This window comes from Rhipicephalus microplus, chromosome 5 (genome assembly GCF_043290135.1).
Source record: "Rhipicephalus microplus isolate Deutch F79 chromosome 5, USDA_Rmic, whole genome shotgun sequence".
Taxonomy (NCBI): Eukaryota; Metazoa; Arthropoda; class Arachnida; order Ixodida; family Ixodidae; genus Rhipicephalus; species Rhipicephalus microplus.
The window spans coordinates 33,233,116-33,256,318 of NC_134704.1; the positions used below are offsets into that span (position 1 = coordinate 33,233,116).

Sequence of the window (23,203 nt, forward strand, 5' to 3'; positions counted from 1 at the left end):
ACAAGTGTTCACTGTCATAAGAAAATTCTTATTGAAGGAGGGTGCATGTTTCAATATACAACTTCCAAAGAAGAGTTAGACAGCTGATTTAGAAACAACGATATCACTTTACCTCCATGTACAGAAATTTAGCATATTGCTATAGGTGCTGTGTGACCAATATATTTCATTTTACCACAACAATACATGTACCCTAATATAGCCATAACAGATGATCTGAAGCAGTTAGCGAGATATTTGGGGTGAGTTTGCAAATTAGTAGTGCTCACAATGGTTGACATAATCATAAGAGCTATATTACCATGTTTCTTGAGTAGCCAGAAAGAGAGACCCCAAGGGGACATTATGATAGCTGGGGCATTGCTTTATCCAGCAGTACCACACATAGTTTCCTAAAATTGACTACAGGGGGCACTGGCACTGCGATCATTCAGCAACCATGTGAATTATCGGCATGACGCAGATTTGCCTACTCTTCGTGCTTGGGGGCGGCGAAATGCACTTTTGGCTTCGTTTATTGCTCTGTTTTGGTTTTGTTTTGAAGGAAAGAACAAACTGTTTTTCACTTCATGACAATATTTGAAGTGGTAACCCTAGAAGATTAAGGTGGTGAAGTGTAACTACCAAACATTTGCCGACTGTTCCGTCACAAAGCAGCTTCAAACCACGCGAGGCCAAAACGAACGTAAAGCACAAAGACTAGGCAAATTCATGTCACACCCACAATTCCCATGCTCGTTGAAGCGCTATGCGTTGCAGCTTCCATAGACACTAGCGCCAGAGTACCCTCTAGTGGATATTTAGAAAACTTCATGGTACCACACACCTAAAAACGAGTGAACCAACAAAACTTTAAGTATGCCCACTAGGCTTGTGTAAATGTTCAAACAATAATATATTCAAATTCGCTTCTATTTGAATTTATATTATTAGAAATTTCAAGGTATTCAAAGTGAACGAATAAGTTCATACAAGTATGCATACAAAGTCCCTGTAAATGTGTTTTCACTGCAACAAAAAAACACTATACGATGAATACACCTTTAAAGGAAAAATCCACACCGCCCATTACCTGCACATCGAGTTTTACTTTTTTTATTAAGTTTATAAGCTTATAATGTTATATTGGCTTATATGCTCTAATGATAATAAACTTTAAGATATTGCTTATTTTACATATTATCACTCTCACTCTACTGAAAGTAAAATTCTGCTACTATTCAAGTTGCTTCTACTTCCCTTGAACCAAAAAGAATGACATTTGCTCATGCCTTGTTTCAATTAAAATATATATATATATATATATATAGTGCAGGTTAGTTGAGTCATGACAAATATGCTCACTTTTTTTATAATATGTAATATATACTAATTAAATTTGGTTTGAAATTATTTGAACCACATCACTCATTGCTCTGAACCTAAATTTTTCTATTCACACATGCCTAAAGCTTACATGTTTCAAAATACGTTCCTCTCTTCAGCGCTATATTTGGCACCAAGAGCACTAACACACAAGAAGTATAATTGGGCAAGACTTCAAATATAAATTCTAGCTGCCACGAGAATCAAACCAGTCATCCTTGAGCGCAATAGCAGACTGAGTGCCGCAACAGGGCAATTCTTGAGTGAAACAGTGAATTAGTAACTTCGTCTGGGCTTGTGCGAATATCCTAATGTTTAGAATATTCGAGCGAATAGTAGAGTATTCGAATTCACTTCGATTCAAACTTAAATTATCGAATATTTCGAAGTATTCGATTGGAATGAATAGATCTATGTTGTTCGAGGTATAGCGCATCCAGGACGGGATAGAGAAGAAAACACAGAACACATACACGGCGCTAGGCTTGTTGGTTATTCATGTTGTTCGAGGTATAGCGCATCCAGGACAGGACAGAGAAGAAAACACAGAACACATACACGGCGCGAACACAACAAGCCCGCCGTGCAACCTTAGTCGAATAGATCTATATTAATCCTCACGTAGCTGCCTGTGAGAGCGGTTTTTCTGCAGTATAGAAGTGCTACGCCGTGAAGTACCTATGCAAGAAAATGTTGCTCTGCTGCAAAGCCTCACTTCAAATATAAAGGGGCCCTGCAACACTTTTTGAGCATGGTCAGCAAACGCTGCCGATCGGTAGTCAAGGCTACCGAGAACACATGAGCTAAATATTATAGTGCAGCATGCCCCCGACCTAGGATTCATAATAAATTCTCAAAATCAGATAAAAACTGCTCTCTTCTCTCGGGAAATGACACCACAATGTCAAAAATCGCTCGTCCCAGCCATTGTACCAGCCATTGGCTGATTTGAGAATGGGGCGCTCGGTCGTTACTGGGGCACCGCGGGTGGACGCGACTTGTCCAAGCGCACATGCGCAATCACACCGAAAAACCGCGTATTAAAATAAAAAGAAAAAAGAATGCTCGAAGTCACGACGCGCATGTCACGTATTTTTTTTCCCCATGCCATCTCTCCCGGCTTTGCTTCAAGTGCTTTCATCGGCACAAGAAAAGAGAATGCAATCGCACCACGTGGAAAATCGCAAAACTCCACTCATGCTGGACAGATTCTAAAAATTTTGGCGGTGGGTAATTCATGAGGCAACAAGCTTTGGTGAATCCATTACATGGCTACACGAAAAGCTGTTGAGAAACCCTTTGAATGAACATATGATCCTGAAACCTATTGATCATTTTTCTAAGCTTAGAAGCTTGTTTTGCTGACTTATACACTCTAACTGTAATGAATAATGTTAAGTATTCTACAGGTTATCACTTGCGTCCTACTGAAAGCCAAATCCAGCTACTTATCAACGTTGTTTCGATTCCCTTTGAAAGGGGGAAAAAAAAAGAAAGCACTTGCGTAGAAGCCTTATTTCAATTTTTAAAAATATTGTGCAGGTTAGTTAGGTCATGATAAATATAGCGATTTTGTTGTAAATCATATGTTCTATTAGAATTCGATTTGAAATTATTCGGCAAAAATTACTATTCGCTTTGAATTCGCTTCGAACCTGAAATTTACTATTTGTACAAGCCTATAAAAGTCAACTGCATAGATATGCTAATATTTCTTTTCGCTAAAAGGTTTCGAGACGATGAACCCCACTAATTATTATTATCTTTTTTAAATGACATCTTCCTCCTCCCCACTCTTTTTTCCCCACTGCCAGTGCTACCCATCCTGTTCCTTCCAACTTATATGCACAAAGAGGCCAAGTACACTACGAGCACACTTCGAAGTGTATTTGGCAACTACACTTCTGGGCCTTATGTTTGGCGATGGTGATGAAAAAACTAAAATAAAAAACCGATCAACAGTTGAAAGAGAGCTGCAAAAGTGCAGCCCTAGCAGCATTCCGCTGTTGAGGCCGACGGCTAATTTGTACGATAGGGGCAGTTATTGAGACATGACATTCTAGTACCGATTTTACGGAGTCATTCTTGCGTAACAGGGGAGCTACTCTGTAAGTGTTCTGTAATAGAACTGAATGAAACATCACGAGAGGGACCCGCATGGGATGGCTCAAGTCCCACCTGACAGACAGTCAGACGTGGGAATAGCAACTGGAAATAAATGTTGCCAATTATTTTGGCAAAGAACAGGCCCAAATCAGACGGAAGCACTGTTCCGTTCGATAGAATGGAGTTACAGTCGAGCCCACATATAACGGCCCCGTGACCGATAGCCCCGTGACCGAGAAAATATACATTATTTCAATGGCACAAAATCGCAATTACAACGAACGTCTCTGAGCGCTGCCGATCTGTTACAGGGGGTGAAGCTGGGGCTCTGATAACTTTCCAGAAAAACACTTTTAACCACCAATAAGCCATCTGTAAGGTGCCCATAAATTGTTATAGTTAAATTCCGACCCTGCGACTGCACCCCTCTAGTTGGCGCTCTTCCCGACCGTGTTTTTTGTTTTTGTTACGCACCCTTCCGCCCTTTCTACCCCAGCTACTCTGAGCAGGCCCATGTTTTCACACTACCACCGATTTTTCGAAAACCGGTGGGCCAACTAGTCTCCCCTCAGTTTTTGATCGCTGGTTTAGTCATTGGCGTCGCCAGGCTGGTATGACCAGACTATTTGCCAACATAGTCGGTCACCTACTGTACCCTATCTTCCACGTATTGTTTGGATTGGTGTCATATAGTTCTAGCGAATGCGCGTACGCTACCCCGCCAACTATAATAATTCATGATTCGTTCTGTGTTTAGGAACTGTTCTCGCTCACTTCGCGCTCAGCTCAGAGTGCCCTCTGCAAGCGTGTGGAAGCCTAAAAACGGTCGTTTGCTGGAATGAATCGCGAATTATCGAAGTCAGCGAGGCTGCGCGAACCCGCCGGCACCAAAACACTATTCTTTAACCTCTCCCCACGCAGGCCACTCTCTTAAGTTTTTCTATGCGTGAGGTGCGCTTTTCGTGGACCTTTCAAGCATGCTATCCGGCCTGCCTTTTTTCCACGTGTTTTGATTTTCAAGGTTGCCTCCCCGCCGTATCCTTTCCTGTTTTCACTCTGTCGCAGCTTCTTGCCCTTCTCTCGCAAGTCTGCTCTCCTCTGTTTATCACAACTCCTTCACCTGTCCGCACCGTTCCGCTACGCCAGTCACGTTGGCTCGAATTCAGAAGTTCCACTTTCTCACTAGAAACGGGCCCAGAACAGTTCCACGCATTTTGGCTAGAGTGTCATGTGTGTGCGTCTTGCTTGCTGTTGGTGTGTGTGTGCGGTCAGAATGGCGGACGGGAAGCCTTCTATGCTTTTTCCTGCCGCTCAACAAAACGTCGAAAGTGTGACCACTTGGCTTGGGCGTAATCCACTGCCGTGTTGTTGAGTGCTCGCTCATAGCTGTTGACCACGCAGTTAACTTTCCGCTTCAGGCGTCCTGGTCTTCAGCTGTGGAGATGGTGAAGGCTTTGTGGGCGGTGGTAACGGCTACATGCGTGCGAAACTGTTTTAGGGAGGCCAACTTTGTTGATGTCGGGCCCAATGCCGAGCCTGAAGCTTCCCAAAAGAACCACTCCAGCGGCGATTTGTGGTAGCGCGTCGTCGACTCCGACATGGCAGAGCAGAAGGACATCTGCTGCGATGATTTCGTTGTGACTGATAATGATGCCAAGGCTGTGTAACCGTGCACGGATGAGGGCACTGTGAATTAAGTGCACGGCAAGAGCAATTTAGAGGAATCGGATGACGATGACGAACTTTGGAGCTAGTGCCCACAAGCGTGCTTGAAGCAATTGGCTACATTATTAGCCTCAGGTAGCTTGTATACGCTACGGGCCTCGGCAAAAAGCGCGCTGCTGCTTTAAAAGGTGTGTGTTCTAAATTTTTTTTTAATTTTTTGCTCAATATTAACCAAACTTCACTACCAAAGCTAGTTTTTCATGCTGATTTCAAATCTCTAACTTGTTTCTTAATATTTCAAGTGGTTTATAAAATATGAAGGTCTGAATCTTAATTAATTGCGGACTTCTTACGGGACTTCTTGGCAATTTATTCTTGCTAAATCCAAAAAGTGAATGCATAATGCCAATGCTGGGGACTTGCTGTAGGGCGTGATGCTATTTTTATGCATTTGAAGGCATTTTATAAGCAAAAAAATGGACGAACACTTATGGTCATTATATTACAATAAATTTCTCTCACTAAAATCTTCAATGATAATTTTTGAAGTGATGCTAGAAAAATAGAAATAGCATCACCCCTAGATAATGTCAAGACGAATAAAATGATACCAACTTTGTCGCATTCACTCAAGTTTAACACAGAAAAAACCCCCGTAAGGCCAAGTGCAAAGTGCAAAAACATCGAAATGAGAAAAACGCGTTTGAAGTTTCTAGCAACTTCAACTTTTGATAAAGTAAAGCTACAGCAATATTAATCACATAATTCTGTGCCTCTATATTATAGGATAAATGGCCATGCTAAATTTCCCTGTACCCACCCAGAATACTGCTCACAGCTTGTTCTAGAACTATAAAATAGTTATTGACTCAGCATGAGAATTATTATTTTTTTACTTTGTGGTCGTTCTAGTGCCTTGCAAGTGAAAGGAACACAAAAAAATCATGTAATAATGTTGTCCTTGGATAGACAATAGATTTACACAATGTTAGGTCTAAAACCAAGAATATTTATTTTTGCAAAAATTCTCACTATTTGCCATCATGACTGTTTACAGCAGACCAGGGCTGTAAGCAGAGTCCCCTGCTGGCTTGTGACGCTTTGAAAGTCTTTCCTTTATTGAACTGCTGTCGAGATGCTCTCTTCGCGATTTTTGCAGCCTGCTCTTGTCCAAGGCTGCGACGCACCAAGTTATTGCCAGCGCTGTAGCCCAGCTTCTCGGCAATTTCCACGTTGCTCTTGGTTGTGCCTTGGTTGAAGTGGCTGATGGCTTCGGCAACTGCCCTTTCAATGCTCCGCAAGGATGCATGCTGAGTTTTGGGGGCCTACTGCCAAATCATAGCATGCAGGCTCTCACTTGGATTCTGGGTGATCCCATCGCTGCACCTTTCCAAGAGGGCATTGTCGCTCAGCCGCCTAAACACAGGCTCCAATGCCTCAGTTACGAAATCAGGCAGGCTGTTCTTGTGTGGTGGCGGCTTCTCATTTTTCGCAAGAGCTCTCTGAAATTTGCACCAGGATTCAGGGCCTTCAGGGCAAAGGTCATGCTTTAGTGCCTCGTCAGTTGAAGACATGTGGTTCAAAGTTGCTAGAACAGCCTTCTGCATACCTGGAACATCGTTCCTGTGGCTTCTCAATGCTTAGCCATAGTATGAGGTGACCTTCTTTATCTTTTGTTGTGTTAGTCTGCCCTTTCCACCAAGTGAGCCACCTTGAGCTTTTTTTTTCTCTACAAGGGTGCGTAAGACAGCTCCTATACGCTTGTGTACATGATTTATGCAGTCCTTTTTGGCCACCTTTATGAAGCCGTACACCTCTTTTTCTGTGAGTGCATGGAATGTCCTGCTGTTGCCGTCCGACAGCATTGTTGTATAACGAAGCTGGTAGCTGGTGCTTTTCAAGTGACCGCTCAAAGAAGCGTAGTGCTGCCTCCACTTCCATCTGGCCAGCGTTACAATCAACATTCTTCTGGCACAGAGGGGCATGCTGAATGAGCCAGGCAGAATGTCCCGCTTCTCCTTCCTTGGGTCCTGTGGTACAAGCCAGGCAAAAGTTCAATAGCACGATATGGTCTATCACGAGGCCACTATACATCTCAACAATGCAGCCAACACATATATGCGAGCTATGTCCACGCATAAGCCAGGTGCCGTCATAAATGACGTCAACGTTTCCGGGCGCGTTGCCGAACTCCGCATAGAGCTCCTTGACGCGAGCAACGCTCGCCGCTTCGCATTCGGCAGCAATCGCACAGCAAGCTTCTTTCATTATATTCATGTGGCTTTGGTAACTCTTGTGGTCAAGCCCTCGATGCAAAATATTCATCCCGGCGAAGAAGTCCGACAGAGCCGTTGCCCCCTTGCCGATACTGTTGATGGCCTTCATTGCACGCATATTAACTTCAAACGGCCTTGTTTTGACTTCAGTCTCCTCGGTTATCTTGGCATCGGTCGGCGTCGGCTATACGTGGGGACGAAAAACGCTCTTCGCAAAAGTCACAACTGCCGCACGTGACTATGAGCTTCGAACACAGCCCGTACTCTTTCTTGGCCTTTGAAATAGGGACGCTTCTTTCACCACATTCTGGGCACGCGACAAGTCCAAATAAAGAGCATATTGCCGCCAGATCAACAATAACAAATTCTGTCTCGTTTTCTTTGCCACCATCCTCCAGATCAATATCTAGTAACTCGAACTTACGTTCCGTCGCGCACTGCGATGCGAGTGATGCCTTCAAGCTCGCTGCATTTCTCGCGCACTCAGCAAACTCGTCTGCCGAATAAAACGCCGTGTCGATGCGGTCTAGGATGCTGCTGGAAGTTCAAGATGAAGATCCGACGACGACACAATCCGATGAGGTGCTGCTACAAGGCACAGGAGAGTGCACCGCTTCGGACACAAGCAGCCGCGGCTGCGCGCCGTCGTCGGAATGCGCCGCTTCGGCGGCATCGGGCGAAATCGGCTGCAGGTTGTCAGCTGCTTTCTTCTGACAGGCGTTCCACGGGCGCCTCCGTTTCTTGCCGTACGCTTGGCGTGTCTTCTTCTTTAGACGAGCGTCTCCAATCATGCCGGCAAAAGACGGAAAGTCGGTGTGTCGGTCGCGTAGCACAAGCAGGTACGTGCGGGAAGCAGACGAACAACGTGCGTGAACGGGAACCGGCGGCCGACGAACAATATACAAAAAAAAAACGCGGGCAACTTTGGCCGCATCAGCCAATGGGAAGCGAGAAACAGGGGGCTCGCCTGGTGCGCGCGCGCTCCGGCCAATCAGCGGCCCGGAAGGGGGCTCCGGAAAAGGGGCGAGGGCAGCCGTTCTGTTTAAGCGACGCCATTTTGAAGGGTGGCAAAATGCACACAAAGGAATCAGCTTCAAAACAAGCCCAAGATGGCGGCGATCGGCCGACTGCCTCGCCAGCGGCGCGCGCGGGATGTTTGAACGAATTTGACCTGTCGTGGGTTGTTTTGCGGCTCCCGTGGCGACTTCATAATCAATTTTAATCCATTTACTGATCGAATTGAGCGTTCACAATTTGAGGAGACGTGCTTATAGGTATAAAAATTTCAAATATCGCATTTTCTCAAAATCGACTTTTTGGCCATTTTTCACCATTCTAAGACCCGCGTCTCCCCTTCAATAAACTCGAGGCCACCCTTATCGCTTCTGCTCTTCAGAACACGTGCATCGCGGGCTTTTCTGTGTAAAAAAATTGCTTTTTCGCTGGCAACTTTTTCTTATAGGTGTGTTTCATTTACTACGAACTTCAGGATACAGCGAACGAATGCAGTGTCACGCTCAGGTTCACTATAAGCGGGCTCGACTGTATAACAATTTTGGGACTACTTGGATTGGATCAAAATGCAAGTGTTATGACAGGAGAATTGAACTAGCCGGCTTTGTGTATGGCTTACATCCATTTCGTCCATAGTTTGCGAAAATCGCAACCAGCCACACAGCCTCCCCGACCAAACTTCTTATGCAATTGCAATGACACCTAGTGCCAAATCAAGACAGTAACACTAATAGATAATTGTGCTTTTCAATTTTAAGCTTTGAAAATAAAGAACAATGCCTACCAATACTGATGTTCAGCTGTATAGTTCTGTATTGCATTCAAGGCATTTCTGAATTCTTTTGACTCACCTGTTGTCTTTTAACTCCCTCTTGTCTACTCGAGACTTCTTGTTTCATTCTATCACAGAAAGTGTACAAAACAGCTGCTCTGCATCTCTAACATGTTGGTAGGACAGAGCATTTCCCTATCAACCAAGTTGAACAATGTTAGAAAGAACACGGTGAACTGAAAGAACTTCCAGCTGTAAATCCAGTGCTGACAGATAGAATGTGTCACTAACACTTTGAATGATCTATGTTAGTTGCTATGAAAAAACAAAAACAAATACACAGACATTACAGTAAAGATGCCCCCACCTGGTCTCAAACTCCTGAGCCAGCTGTGTTGTGTTGTCACAGAGGATGCTGTGGTTCCATCCACAGGGCAGCGATATGTCCGTCTGGGTGCCGAACTCGCGACAGCGCTGCTGCTGGAATCGCAGGGCGTGCTGGGCAATGCGCACTTTCGTCGGCGTCAGGACCCTGTTTTTGATGTAGGGGCTCAGTTCCACCGCTCCCGCAGACGAGAGCAGGGAACAGCGGCTGGAGCAAATGGAGGAGAGACTGCCGTCCGTCTGGCTGCACATTTCTCGTTGAACTTTGTTACCCGCTGCAATGCTATGATCGCCTCGCAGAGGACGCACTGCGGCTGAGGGAGCCATCGTTGCTGGCACGGAAGTTTGCAGCTGAGGCACTGAGAGCACAGCCTGGGATGACATCTGCGCAGCTGTGAGATAGGTCAATGTAAAACCTCCACAACTGCACATACCAAAGTTACAGTGAAAGCTTTCTTTGCGACTTTTTACAGTACTCTGTAGTAGCTTTGCGCCTGGTAATGCTCTAACACAAAGTGTAATTAATGCTACCATTGTTAATTCAGAACAATTTCACAAAGAAGATGAAGACGACGATGAAAAAGAGGAGAATGAAGAGAGCATGTGACAGTTCATGATGATGCTTTTCTGGTGACACCACATGAGCTATGGCAAGCTACAACAGCCTCAGTGTTAAAAATGAGTCCCTTAAACAATTCCCCTTTATTCAAGATGGTTTCATTTGTCATATGATTTTCCTCACTGTGCTCAAACAAACAAACAAACAAATAAAAAACAAAGAAAACACATAAAAGCATCACAATCATTAGAGCTGCGCAATCTATAGGCTCCCATTGCTACTCCCCTTTTTTCAGCAAGACAATAAATATCAGTCTCAAGCACAGAGCAACGATTCTTCAGGAGGCAAAACTGCGCACGCTAGGGCGTTCTCAAAAAGTCAAAAGTCAAGAAATCGGGCACAGCACTGACGCACCCTCTTTCATGAAACTGAGCGAGTGGAGAAGAAAAAACATGCACGCCGTTCTCGCCACACACTCGTTCAAGGCCACTCCGAGCTGATTCGCCATTTGTGCTTCACATCCTAGTGGTCTGTTTTTGTGTGTCCTTGCCAGCTCCAAATTTTAATGCGAAAGCGTTAATGCGCTCGTTTTGCAAAAATGTTGGCATTGGGATTGTTGATTGTGAGTGAGGAATCAACGCTGTTTGTGACCGCAAAATCAAGATGGAAATAAAAGGACCAGGCATGTTCATCTTGAGTCACCAAAGTATCTGTTGTTGCATGCTTTCTGCACTTTACGCAAGGTCCACTTCATTTTTCACATGCGTATGTGTGTGCGTGTGCACGTGCACGCGTGTGTGTGTACAGTTGAAAGTAGTTGAGACAGCGCGGGAAGATTGAAGGCACGGCTTCTAGTAACAACACTCGCACTTTCCCTTTCTCCAAGGTAACTTTGCCACCATGCTCACCCAAATAGCGCCGCTTGTCTATTACCTGTTTGACAAGTGCTTCTCGCAAACACAGTCACAACGCATCAGCTCTCAGTCTTTTCTTAATATAGCGCAAGCCAACTCTTCCAACCTCACTAAAAGCTTTGAAGAAAATTACCTTATCCTAACACTATGCCTACCCGCTGCTGCAGTTCAGCACAACACACTTCCGCCACATCCCCAAGAACTACTTGTCGAAAGGTTCAAAGCACTCATCTTCACTGCGGTGTGAAAAGTGCGTGTTGACACCGAGGAGTTGGCCAATTCAGCGCTGCCGGTGCAACGCGAGGAAGCCAAGATTGCGAAGGGATTCGCGGCTGCTTGTTGGGAATTTTTCCTTTCCAAGGCCACCTACACAAGCACACGCACAACATGCGAGTGAGGAGTGGATGCATGTGCATGCAGCTGACGTCGTCTGCTCAGAGACCATTTAGCTGTTTATTTTGAGTGCTGTATGGCCTATAATTCTGACAGTATCAATTAGTAACTGCAGCCAAAATATCTGTAGCGTTTACCGACTAATGTCCCAGACAAAATCTCCAAAATTTTACAACCGACGAGGCGCTATCACGATTTTTATGTGTCCTCTCCATAGAAGTGCATGTAAAAGATGGCAACATGCCGAAAGCGTCATCTGTCCAGCGTCGACTTAAATTGCATCCCTCCCCAACGCTATCGCGTCGTCCTCGCGTGCTGCCGCGGCCAGGGAGTTTCTTCTCCTCGAGTATTTTTGCTCAATGATCCCAAGTCATCTTTCTCAAGGCTACCCTCTCCTCCTTTTCTTCAGGAAAGTCCCACACTCCCACTTTTCTGACAATACAATTTACTTGCGTACACATAGCGTACTGAGCGTGCAAGCACACATGCACAAATTTAAATGTCAACATCAACTCGGTGAGTCAACTTACACGAGAAATTCTGCTGTGTTGACAGATCGGTCTGTTCTTCACTGGCGATGTTTGATATTCCAGCCATGGATGATGATATCCTCTCCAGAGACGTGGAAAAGTCCGCATCAACTGAGCCACCAGAGTCAAAGTTGCCAAGTTGCTGCGCCCCTTGATCTGGCTGCGACAAGTGGTGAAACCTCTGGCTTCGCCTGGCTTTTCGTAGAGCTTCTGCCTCCTCCGCAGCCTGCTGCATTTTGGTTATCAGCAGAAGACGTGCCTTCTCTTCACGTTCCTGTGAAGGTGAGAGAAAGAAATAATGTAACGGTATCATCCAGAAGTGCAACAATCAAAGACTGCATTCTCAGATGTGAAAGTATTTGAATGAAGAAGTAAGTCTGACGGCACATGTGGGGTGTAACTGACACATTTTCATAAGTACTGAATACCAGATATAAAGTAGAACTTCATGGTACTGCATTTTGTAAAGCACCACAAAAAGTAATGCATGATCCGTAAAAATTCACCATCTGGTACACATGCCCAAATTTAAACGTCAACATTAACTTTTGTTGTTGATTTATTGCTGTGTCAGTTGAAGGTATCGGGGCCCACCTTTTTCTCTCTCAGTTTACGTTGCTCCTCTTGGTACTCAAGCTCCAGCTTTCGTCGTTCTTCCTCCAGGCGACGTTCTTGCTCCCGCTCCTCCCGAATCCTGGCCTCTCGCTCGGCACGCAACCGCTCCTGCTTCTCTTGCATTTGGGCCTGCCAGTGAGAAGCAACAAAGGCACGTGTCAACGAAACATGCTCAAATACAAGATTTCGCAATAACAGCCAGTGACTACTCAACAGTATCGACTACTCATCTAGTAGCTCATACAGTGAAGAAGCCCGAAACTGATGTGCATGTCGCGTCATTGTTGCTACATTAGATCCCAAAGATATCAAACTCGAATGAATCGATATAGTAACTATATCAACAGTTCAGAAATCCCCTAGAAATTCCCAAGCAAAATTACGGGCTAGTGCAAACATGCATTGAACTGCTGCACTGCAAAGCATCAGATACTAGGTGTATCGAACATTGCACTGTGCAGAAGCCAGGAAAGTGCATTTTTTCCTAACAAATACTAACATATATTTAGACTGGTGCAAATATTGGAATGCTTAGAACTAATATTACTGTATTTAAATTTGCTTTGATTCTAATTGAAATGATGGAAAATTTTGAAGCTTTCGAAAGAAACAAATAATGGTGTATTCGCGCGTAACCCCCTGTAAAAGGTGATTTCACTACGGCAAAAGGGTCCTAAGCCATGAAAACACCTAAACAAAGGAAATTCGTATTGCTGCAAAGCCCCACTTCAAGGTTTAAAGAACAGATCACCCTCATGATGATTCGCCATTTATAAAAGTTTCAAACCTTGCTGTATCACCTTATTTGCTCTAAATATCATAAATTTTAAAATTTAACGTATTTTACAAGTTATCACTTGCATTCTACCGTAAGTCAAATCCTGCTACTATTTAAATGGTTTGCAGGCGTTCATGATCACGTCTGCCAAAATTTGCAACGCTACGCGCCGCGGAAATGGGTCAAATTCCAAGATGAAAGCTGCTCCCCCTCCCCTCTGCAGAGAATGAGGGCATGACGTGGGCATAGGAATGGCCCTACGTACACGTCAATGCAGTGACGGTCCTCTACGTAGACGACTCTGCTCTGACGTTGTCAACAGTATACCACATGACACGGCAAAAATTATTAAGCACAACATGCGTAGTTTATGTATTTGTTGCTTTAAGATATGAATAAAACTTGAAATAAATAAATAAATACAATAAAAAATTGTGCCCGTTTTTCTTACATTTTTTCCCGTGAAATGCTACGAGATGCGGGGCTAATGTGCCAGCGTTTCGCATGCGTTCGGGTCCCCGCTGTCGGCGCATTGAGCAGACGACCACCGTGGAACGCTCCTATGCGTTCGCACACTCATTGTGCTCATCGACTCTACCGCGTCTAAGCCAGCGTTTCCAAACAATCCCGCAAAAACAGGTAGAAGACCACAAAATAACGCTGGTCAACAAAGCAACGCCGCTCGCGTGCATGGGGGCTGGGCTTGTTCGGGCACGTCATGCACACGTCACTTCTTGGTCGGATGCCGGAGAGGGTGGGGAAGAGATTTGCCTTGCGAAGCCTACACAGAGGAGCGGCAAGGGTTTCGAGCTCGCCTCTTCTCACCCTCGTTTCGCGCCGCTTCAGAAAACCCGTTTTCTCCGCTCATAATGAACCAATTCGAAAAATTTTTGTGGCAAAACGTTCCTCATCGGACACACAACAACTTCCACTGTCTAACTAAAATTCGGTATGGGGCCTAGTGAGTGGCCCTTTAAGAAATGTTGTGCAGGTTAGTTGGGTATGACAACTATGCCCTTTTTTTTTTATAATATGTGATATTAAAAATCAATTCAAAATTATTCAGCAGAAATTACTATTTGTTTCAAACCTAAAATTCACTATTCGCACAAGCCTACAAATATAGATTTTTTTTTTTTTTGCCAGGTTTCAGCAGCTGCCCATCCCTCTTTGCATACAGGTTACAAAATAGTGGTTTTCATTACATTTTGCATTGCTCTGGCTGGTCGTGCAGCGCTTGCGAGTGCACCGGCGTGTTTGTTGTAACACACCGCCATAATGTTCTTCAAACAGTCCAAGGCCACCAAAAATGAGGTAAATATAAAGTGAGTCAGTGGCCTAGTCTCACCGTTTTCATTACCTTCCTTATTACCTTCCTTGTTCATCACAAAAGCTAATAGCAATAGGTGAAATAATGGATAATCAACAATAAGTAATACAGTTGCACCTCCCAATAACAAAGACCCTCAAGAACCAAATTCTCGCAGCAGATCTTTAAAAAAGCATTCCCGCAAGGATGAAAGTATCAGTTAGTGATCCAAAACATTTTTTTAAACTTGCGAGCAAATCGCAGCACCGTTAATTTAACAAGTCAAGCACACATATTTCCATCAACAAGCATCAGTGCAACCATTGCTGTTCACATTCTGTTGGATGATGATGATGATAGAAACAAGCTGCTCTTTTTTCAATGAGAACAGCTCTTGCTAACGGCTGTAAGGTCGTTTACGCCTTGTGGTGCACATGTGTTTCACGGATAGGCCACATTTAGTGCTCACAACCGCTAAGCGGTAGGTGGCGTTGTGCTCGAGAGCCTTCATAACGAACACCACCACCACCGTCATCATGGTTAGCCCGGTAGCACCAGCAGCGACGACTTGCGGCGAAGTTAGCATATTTACTCAATTCTACCGCACCCTCGATTGTAACGCGCACCCGATTTCCACGACGAAAAAAGAAAAAGTAGGACATCAATTGCAACGCGCACCCATTTTTCTCGCTGGCCCGCACGATCACACCACTCGAAAAAACAACTCCTTTTGGAAGCGTCTTCCATTTAAATATGAGTTACGGGGGAAGCTTGTGCCCATCTGACGTGTAACAGAGCATTGCCATCACTGTAGTTTTACCGTGCACCGATGTCAGCACGCGAACTTCCTTCGCCCACTTCTTCTCGACGGTTGTGGTGCCAGGCATGTCGAAGTAAAGAGGTGTCTGATCGGCATTCCCGATTTGCCCAAGCAGGTAGCTGTTGTTGTGCCGCAAGTTTAGGACGAACCTCTGAAAACTGTGAAGCTTTTCATCGTACTCCGCAAAACTTTTCGCATATGCCCATACACCTTCGGAGGGAAAAGCTTTTTCTCTTGATAAAGTTAGTTAGCCAGCACCTGCTCGCTTTAAACTGGCTCCGCGTTAGACCTTTTTCTAAGGCTAATCGCATAGCCCGCACTTGGAGCAGTTCTGTCGTCACGGGCCGCTGTGCCGCTCGCTGCTCAAGCACATACTCGCCGAGCAGTTCTTCAATTTGCGGAAACCGACTCTGCTGTGGTCCACTGAAACCTTTGCGCGAGGATAGTTATAGCGCGAGAACGAAACGACGACACCGAGACAAGAAGGACACGAAAGGCCTCTTGTCTCCGTGTCGTCGTTTTGTTCTCGCGCTATAACTATCGTCATGCCATACCAACTAGCCGAAGCTGCCACACTTTGCGTGAAGCTTTCCTGTCGACAATCTACTGCTTTTGTTTCCGCCAGTCCCGCACGCACGTTTCGGGAACTCCGAACGACCGCGATGCGGCCCGATTTCCATCCGTTTCTGCACACGCGACGACTTTTCTTTTAAAAGCGGCATCGTGGTGCACTCGAGTTTTTGGAGTCTGCCCTTCCATGCCGTCGATGCTAATGCACTACAAGATGACGAACTCCTCAGCACACGTACGAAGTGCTGCACATGAGAAACACATAGGCAGAAATGGCCGACGCGCCATGCTGACGCACGTAGGGGGTGGCCATTTTGGAAATGCCGATGGCAATAGAATGACCGTATAAATTTTTTTTTGTACTCGATTATAACGCGCATGCGATTTATGAACTCGCTTAACCGGAAAAAAGGTGCGCGTTAGATTCGAGTAATTACGGTAGGTGGGCAAACAGAAAGGATTGGCGAGTCTCTTTGGCATGTGGCAGCTGGCGCTGATGGTTGTTTCCCGACAAGGCCCTGCAGGGTGCGGCGACCATGGGCCGTACCACGTGGGTCCCTAGCAATAAGTCGAACATTGGCGCCGCCGCCTTCGCATTACTTTGTGTTTGTTGTTATACTGATCGAGTGTATTGTAATATTGTGTAATTTTGTTTTAGCGTGTTGACAACTCTTGATGTATTTTGATTTGTTTGACGATATCATCATTGTGGTTAGTTAAAGTAGTTAAATAAATGTGTGTGTTTGATTGTGTCAACCGTTTCAGTTTGATCCGAGAGCATGGGCTTTCATTTGGAGACCTCTTACATCTCCCTGTTAGTAATTACGTCGGCACATGACGGTTCCTGTCCTGATCGTTCATGAAGAGTTCATTGACGATGTTATCTTAGGAAGTGTGCACAAACAATAAGTGTGTGACAATGAAAGTAGGGAAAACAACAATATGCAAGAAAGGAGAGCTCACGTGAACTTCTTAGTGCTTTCAAAATTATTTTACTTTCTTCAGCTCATATGATGACGACGAAGCTATGCAAAGCTAATTAAGCTGTGAGACTCGAGCCATCATGCCCTTAAAAAGCAACGTGAAACAAAGCAAGATCAGCGACTTCCTTAAATAAATTTTGATTTCATTGCACACATTACCTGGTGTGTGTATTTATCAATTTTTTTTTTACAATGAAATGCTCTCAAGAACGAGCGAAAATCTCTACTTCAGCAATTTCATTACTGAGGGTTTTGTCGATAAGTTATCAAAACAGGCAAAAGAACATTGTTCACTACTTCTGAGCAAAAGTACAGAATCGTTGAATGACCTGAATAGCTCGCTGGTATTCCAGTGCCCTGATCCTCTTTTCATCACTCGTTGACATCTTGGCATCTGTACCTGGCCTGAAACCTTGGCCTCGTGTAACTGACCACACACTGTAGAAAAAAAGAAATCATACTAATTCGTCGAAACAAAAGATGAAATAAAACAAGTGTGCAAAGTACTGGCGGCACTTAAAGCATTGTTCATCACAAAAAAAAATCCTCTGATGAATGCCACCTTCTGGTTTTCCGGAAACTGGTGAGAAAAAAAAAGAAAAGGTTGTACCTAGGCGTTACCTTCAATTGCTGTTTTCTGGCTGCTATTTTTTTAAGCGTTGAAGGGTTACTTAGCACACCAGCACTGATTACAACTCGAACTATATATAATTCACAACTTATCTCTCTTTAAATGATAACTCTCCAACACATTACTATAGACCTTGAAAGGGTCCTGGATTGAGCAAGTTAGTAGAAAGTACTTTAAAAATACAAACATTAAGAAACAAAAGACTAGAAATACAACAAGTAGAAATGCAATATCTCATTGAATTTCTAGACCTCGTCTTTTCCTGGTTATGGCTAAAATAACTTTTTATTATAGATTGCTTTGCTAGCCATCAATTTTTCTTAAAGATGTAAATACTGTCCATAGTTATGGAAAAGTTAATACAAAAAACACATTTTCGTTAATATTAAGCCATACCGTAAAACCCGTAGTTACCAAAGAACACCTAGAGTTCATCCTCACCTCTCTGAGCAATCCTCCCCCGGCCTGACCAACTTTTCGGACCCCAGAGACTCGCTGTCGGCCCAGCAGGAGCCATTGCTCAGGGATGCGTGCCGGTTCTCCACGCCTCGACGGTGGTTCTCTGCCCGCTGGTGTTCTGATGCGAACAGACAAACAGTATCATTGAAACTTCAATAAACACTAGGAAGGAGGAAATATGTCACATTAGGAATTGCATTTAGTATATTTGTGTTTACAAAGTTCTATACACACACAAACAATAGAGTATTAGCTATAGTGCTCACGCATGGAAGTCAGAGTGACCAATCCTCGATTTCAGTTTCTCAAGATACGTACAGTAAGTTGATGGAGTTAAAACAAAATTTCAACTTGAGTGGAACACTTGCCTCTGATATCATTGGTTTCGAATTCGAATTTCGAACCTCTGTTCAGCTCACAGTAAGTGGACCTCGAACATACTTTCCTGGTTCTTATGAGTTCTGTTTAATCAGAGTCTACTACATTTGAATGTGTTAATGTGTGTGTGAGTGTACACGAGAGAAAAAGAGAGAAAAAAAGAAGTAACTCACACCATGGAGAACTGTAACTAGCTCTTTCAGAATGAATGATCCACATGTGTTAACAATACATAGTGTGGCAAGTGCCATGTTGCCTACCGTCGCATGTTGTAGCTAAAACCACTCTCATCCCCTTTAGTTTCCATCATCAAGAGGAAAATACATCATCTCAATGGAAGCAAGGCCAAGCATTAAAGAAGGGCAAGCGTTAATTATAAGCGAAAGGAGAAATTCAGAAATAGGTTAGTGCAAAGGTGAAATTTCCAGAACCGTGGCTGGTGTGAGCAACGAATTCTGCAACTGCCGTACACACAAAGGTTGGCACTACTTGGTGAAAGCGAGTGTGGTGTGTAAGTGGAGGCACTGTAGTTACAGTGAGCCACAAAAGACGATCTGTTCTGCAGAAGTCTACACCCAATGCGCTAAAAGCACTAGGTAGAGCTCAGATGTCAATCAAAGAATAAAACAATCAACCTAAGTGCCAGAATGAATTTCATCACTAACCAAGCTCTTGGATCCATTGCTTCTTCACTTCGTCCTTTTCATCCTCCTGCACATCGTAAGTGGGCTGGAAAAAACATATCAAGAATTGAGCTATTATACATAAATGGCTTACTGCATACAATTATCACGTATTACATTATCTCTCATTATGTGTGCCCTACCAAAAAGGGGCACTGCATACACGTGAACACCACACAAGCTGCCAAAGCAGCAGCTTTCAACCTAATTTTCTCCTTTTAACAAAGTGTAAACTAATCTAGGTTTCAACACACTTTGAAGACTCCATGCAGTTGTTGCTTAAGTGGACATTTTAAACTACTGCATAAAAACTGGTTTGCCATAGCAGATCCCTTTTGAATCAGAATCTATTACTATTTGTATCTCTAACTCTGTCAATGTGTAGGCAGCATTGCCATAAAGGCATAACAAGGCTGCCTGGCTGATGCAGTCTCGAGATATTTATACTACCTGCGTTTATTGTACACAAATATTTGCTCCACTACCATAGCACTTATAGTATGAGAATACAGGAAGTACAGCCAGCTGTTCAAAGCCTTCATACATCCATGTGTGTTAATTATTCCCGTATTTTTTAATACTGCACTCTCGTAACGGAGATCAAAATAAACATTTTCATGGTCTGCCAATGTTTGCTAACTTGTTCGTAAAAGTGAGAGCTGTTAAGAATGTGTGGTCCACGCAAACCTACCCCGAATGGCAGTTGACTCCTAAGGTAAGGGGGCACCCTGCGAACAAACGTAGGGCTCACCCCTCCTCCATTTGGCGGCAAGTGCGGCAGAGTTGGTGGAGATGGTGCTCGCGAAGGATAGGGCCCCGTGGAAGACGCGGCAGTGGTCGCTTGCACTCTCAGAACCTGCAAACAATCAGGCGTTAAAGCAGGAGCTGTGTTCCCTTCTTTTAGATGCGAAGCAGCTCTTTGACTAGCCTGTGTAACGCGGTCCCTCCGTCTGCATCGCGCTCCCCTGGCCGCAGCTGTTGGGGCGGGGCCAAGTATGTCACGACTTCTCTCGCAGTGTGTGCACGTTGACGTCACTATCTCCCTAGCCTGTCGCCGTTCGCGGCGTGTGACACCCGCAAAACTGTCTGTCCCCTTCTTCCTTTCTTGCCTCGTAAGGCCATCTGCTAGTAAATAAACCGACTGCTCACTCTGCACAATCGTTCACTGGTCACCCCTTATATACAGGCACTGGATCGCGCATTCAAAATTCAGTCAAGGGCACCTTTACTTAGCGCTTTCGTTTGATGAGCGCCAGCGTCAACTCCGCTGCTAGTGTAAGCGTTAGTCCCCGCTACTTTGCTTCTGCGCATGGTTCCCTTTAGCGGGAGATGGTTCAATTTTTTTCTGCATGCCTAACAGTGATTTATAACCGACTCGTCAGATAAACATACTTTTCAGGCTACCTTGCTCTTGATACGTACTTGAATTTATGTATCGAAATTTAGGTAATAAAGCTGATCGTGACAATTGGATCTGACCAACATGGGCTGCATCTGAAACCGACTTCAGTCAGCAGGCAAAACTGTTCACATCGACATGTGGTACACTGAAAATGTACGTTAGATTCCCGTAAGCCTTCTATTAGACTCACTCAGACATTTCATGGGTTTCACTGAAAAGTCAGTTTTCTGTCTGAAACCAACAAGCGAAATCCGGGAGTATTCGAGTGCTCAGCAACACAGCCTAATGACACACAATGATGGTCTGTTCCATCATCTGCACTTAACGTTATGACAAATTTATGACACTACTGCACTTCCTATAACTACTATAGAGTAGTCCCTGTCATATCACTTTTTCAAGTGGTTAGTAAGGCGCGAAAGTCATTCTATTCGTTATACACTGAACAAAAAGAAAATCAACTACCTGAAATGCTTTTTTGTATGCAGCAATCAAAGGATTTGAGTGAGCGTGCGAGATTTAAAATTCGACGAACTAGGAATTTAAAGAAGCAATATTTTAAAGCTGCATTCCCTTTCAATCACTCACCTGGGCATCAGTGCGTGGTGGCACAGCTGCTACAGGTTGGCAGCGCGGTGCGCCCCCACCTGGACGCCCCCAAGGATGCCACTCCTGCATTTCAGCTAAGCAAGATTGAAAATAGTGGTTAATATATAAAATTATGATTATATATAGCGTAGTGAGTACCCAGCAAGCGTACTTGTAGCAGCTACCCAAAGAGTGATTATAAAAGTGCAGGCTTGGCGTTTTTTTCTCATGGGGGTGGTTCTGACCTCCCCCTTTATGTATGTGTGCTTGCATGTGTTGTGTTATATAAACATACAAACTCTAGGGAAGGGTGCGGTTTGAACCTTCCAAACCAGCCCACTGGCTTTGCCATTGCAACCAGAGTAAAATACACAGTAATTCGTGATGCCCCACTGATGCATGAGGCAAAAGTTTCAGCTGAATATGTAAAGAAGAGAAATTTTTACTTTATTTTTTGTAGTTGTATTTGCGTATTTACTATGAAATCAATAAGTTCTGAGAAACTTGTTCACCAGCTGAAGTTCATTTATAATTGTTATTCTACATAAATTTACGAAGCACCTTGTAACAAGAGAGTCACGGGCAGTTAAAGTTTCCCCTTCTTTATGACATGCTCATGTTCTTAAATTTCTTCACCGAGCGATTGTGGCTAAACTTTGCCTTTTGAAATATTCCACCAGCGTGTCACCAGGTGACACCACAAACAGGGCCTCTACAAATAGTACAAACGTTGAAGAGTAAATCTGATTAGCCACATGAGAGACGTTCAAAAACAGTGCTGCCTCTCAAGACTGGCATGGCTGGGAAACAGTGTGTGCTACAATTCGTAGCACCGTCTGGGGCAGTGTAATGATGAGCATTACACCCTTTACACAGTCTTCTCCAATCTGTCTGCTAATAATGCAAAGGACTCGCACAACGGACTTGATGGGTTCGTAAAAAATCGTCAAAACTATTTGAAGGTGCCCTACAAAAACAGTTTCGAATTCCAAGTGAATAAATGCAAATGTTTCACCAACCTCTCTCCTTCTCCCACTGTCGCTGCTTCTGAGCCAGCTTGGAGAAAGGACGGCTTGATGCTGTTCCAAGCTCAGGATGTGAGTTTGAAAGTCGCTGAGAAAAGCCAGCGAGAGACGACTCATTGGAGTGCTGAGTGCCACGAGGATCTCTACTGTTACGCTTCACCCAGTTTGGCAAGCTGCAAGAAATAACTGATGATGGTAACCCAGAATCATGGCAGGGTTCCTTTTTCAAAACAGGAAAATGCCCAAGCATGTTGAGAACCCAGATTGATTAATATGTGGGGTTTAACGTCCCAAAACAACCATATGATTATGAGAGACGCCGTAGTGAAGGGCCCCGGAAATTTCGACCACCTGGCGTTCTTTAACGTGCTCCCAAATCTGAGCACACGGGCCTACAACATTTCCGCCTCCATCGAAAATGCAGCCCCCGCAGCCGGGATTCGACCCCGCGACCTGCGGCTCAGCGGCCGAGTACCTTAGCTACTAGACCACCGTGGCGAGACCATGTTGGGAACCCTGAGTCACTGAAAATACATAAACAAAACCTCCAATAATTATATTACAAGTAGTTGTCTTTTTCTTTAAAAGGGCACTGCAACACTTTGCTGAGTAGCCATGGAATGGATTTACTGAAGGAACTTATAACCTCACGAGTTCACCACCGCAAAAATTTTCAAAAATTGTTCAGTACGAGCGGAGTTACAAAGATTTGTTGTGCGCTGCAATTGCATTCTCTTTTCTCTCGTCCAGACGAAAGTGCCAGAAGCTAAGCAGGGAAGGATGACGCAGGGTAAGAAAATGCGTCACACGAGCCTCGTAACCTTGAGCACCTTTTCTCTGTCTTTTTTTTTTAATTCAAATACGTGGCTTTTCAGTGCAAGAGCACACACATATGGACAAGCCACAACCTCCTGCGACGACCCCAGTAACAACTGAGGGTGCCATGCTCAAGTCAGCTAATGGCCGATACTAGGCCTGGAACTT

General features: G+C 44.4%; 1 protein-coding gene across 2 annotated transcripts in view; it reads right to left on the bottom strand.

Moving 5' to 3' along the window:
• The window catches only part of LOC119174746 (uncharacterized), a 35,836-nt gene that overhangs the window by 9,588 nt on the left and 3,045 nt on the right, over positions 1-23,203 (bottom strand). For both annotated transcript variants that reach the window (XM_075895164.1, XM_075895163.1), the window contains exons 4-12: positions 22,214-22,392; positions 21,195-21,289; positions 19,896-20,060; positions 19,187-19,250; positions 18,126-18,261; positions 17,383-17,491; positions 12,573-12,722; positions 11,979-12,252; positions 9,566-9,974 (exon numbers count right to left, since the gene is read on the bottom strand). In XM_075895164.1, the coding sequence (XP_075751279.1) occupies positions 9,566-9,974; positions 11,979-12,252; positions 12,573-12,722; positions 17,383-17,491; positions 18,126-18,261; positions 19,187-19,250; positions 19,896-20,060; positions 21,195-21,289; positions 22,214-22,392 (1,581 nt within the window). The remainder of the gene's footprint in view (positions 1-9,565; positions 9,975-11,978; positions 12,253-12,572; positions 12,723-17,382; positions 17,492-18,125; positions 18,262-19,186; positions 19,251-19,895; positions 20,061-21,194; positions 21,290-22,213; positions 22,393-23,203) is intronic.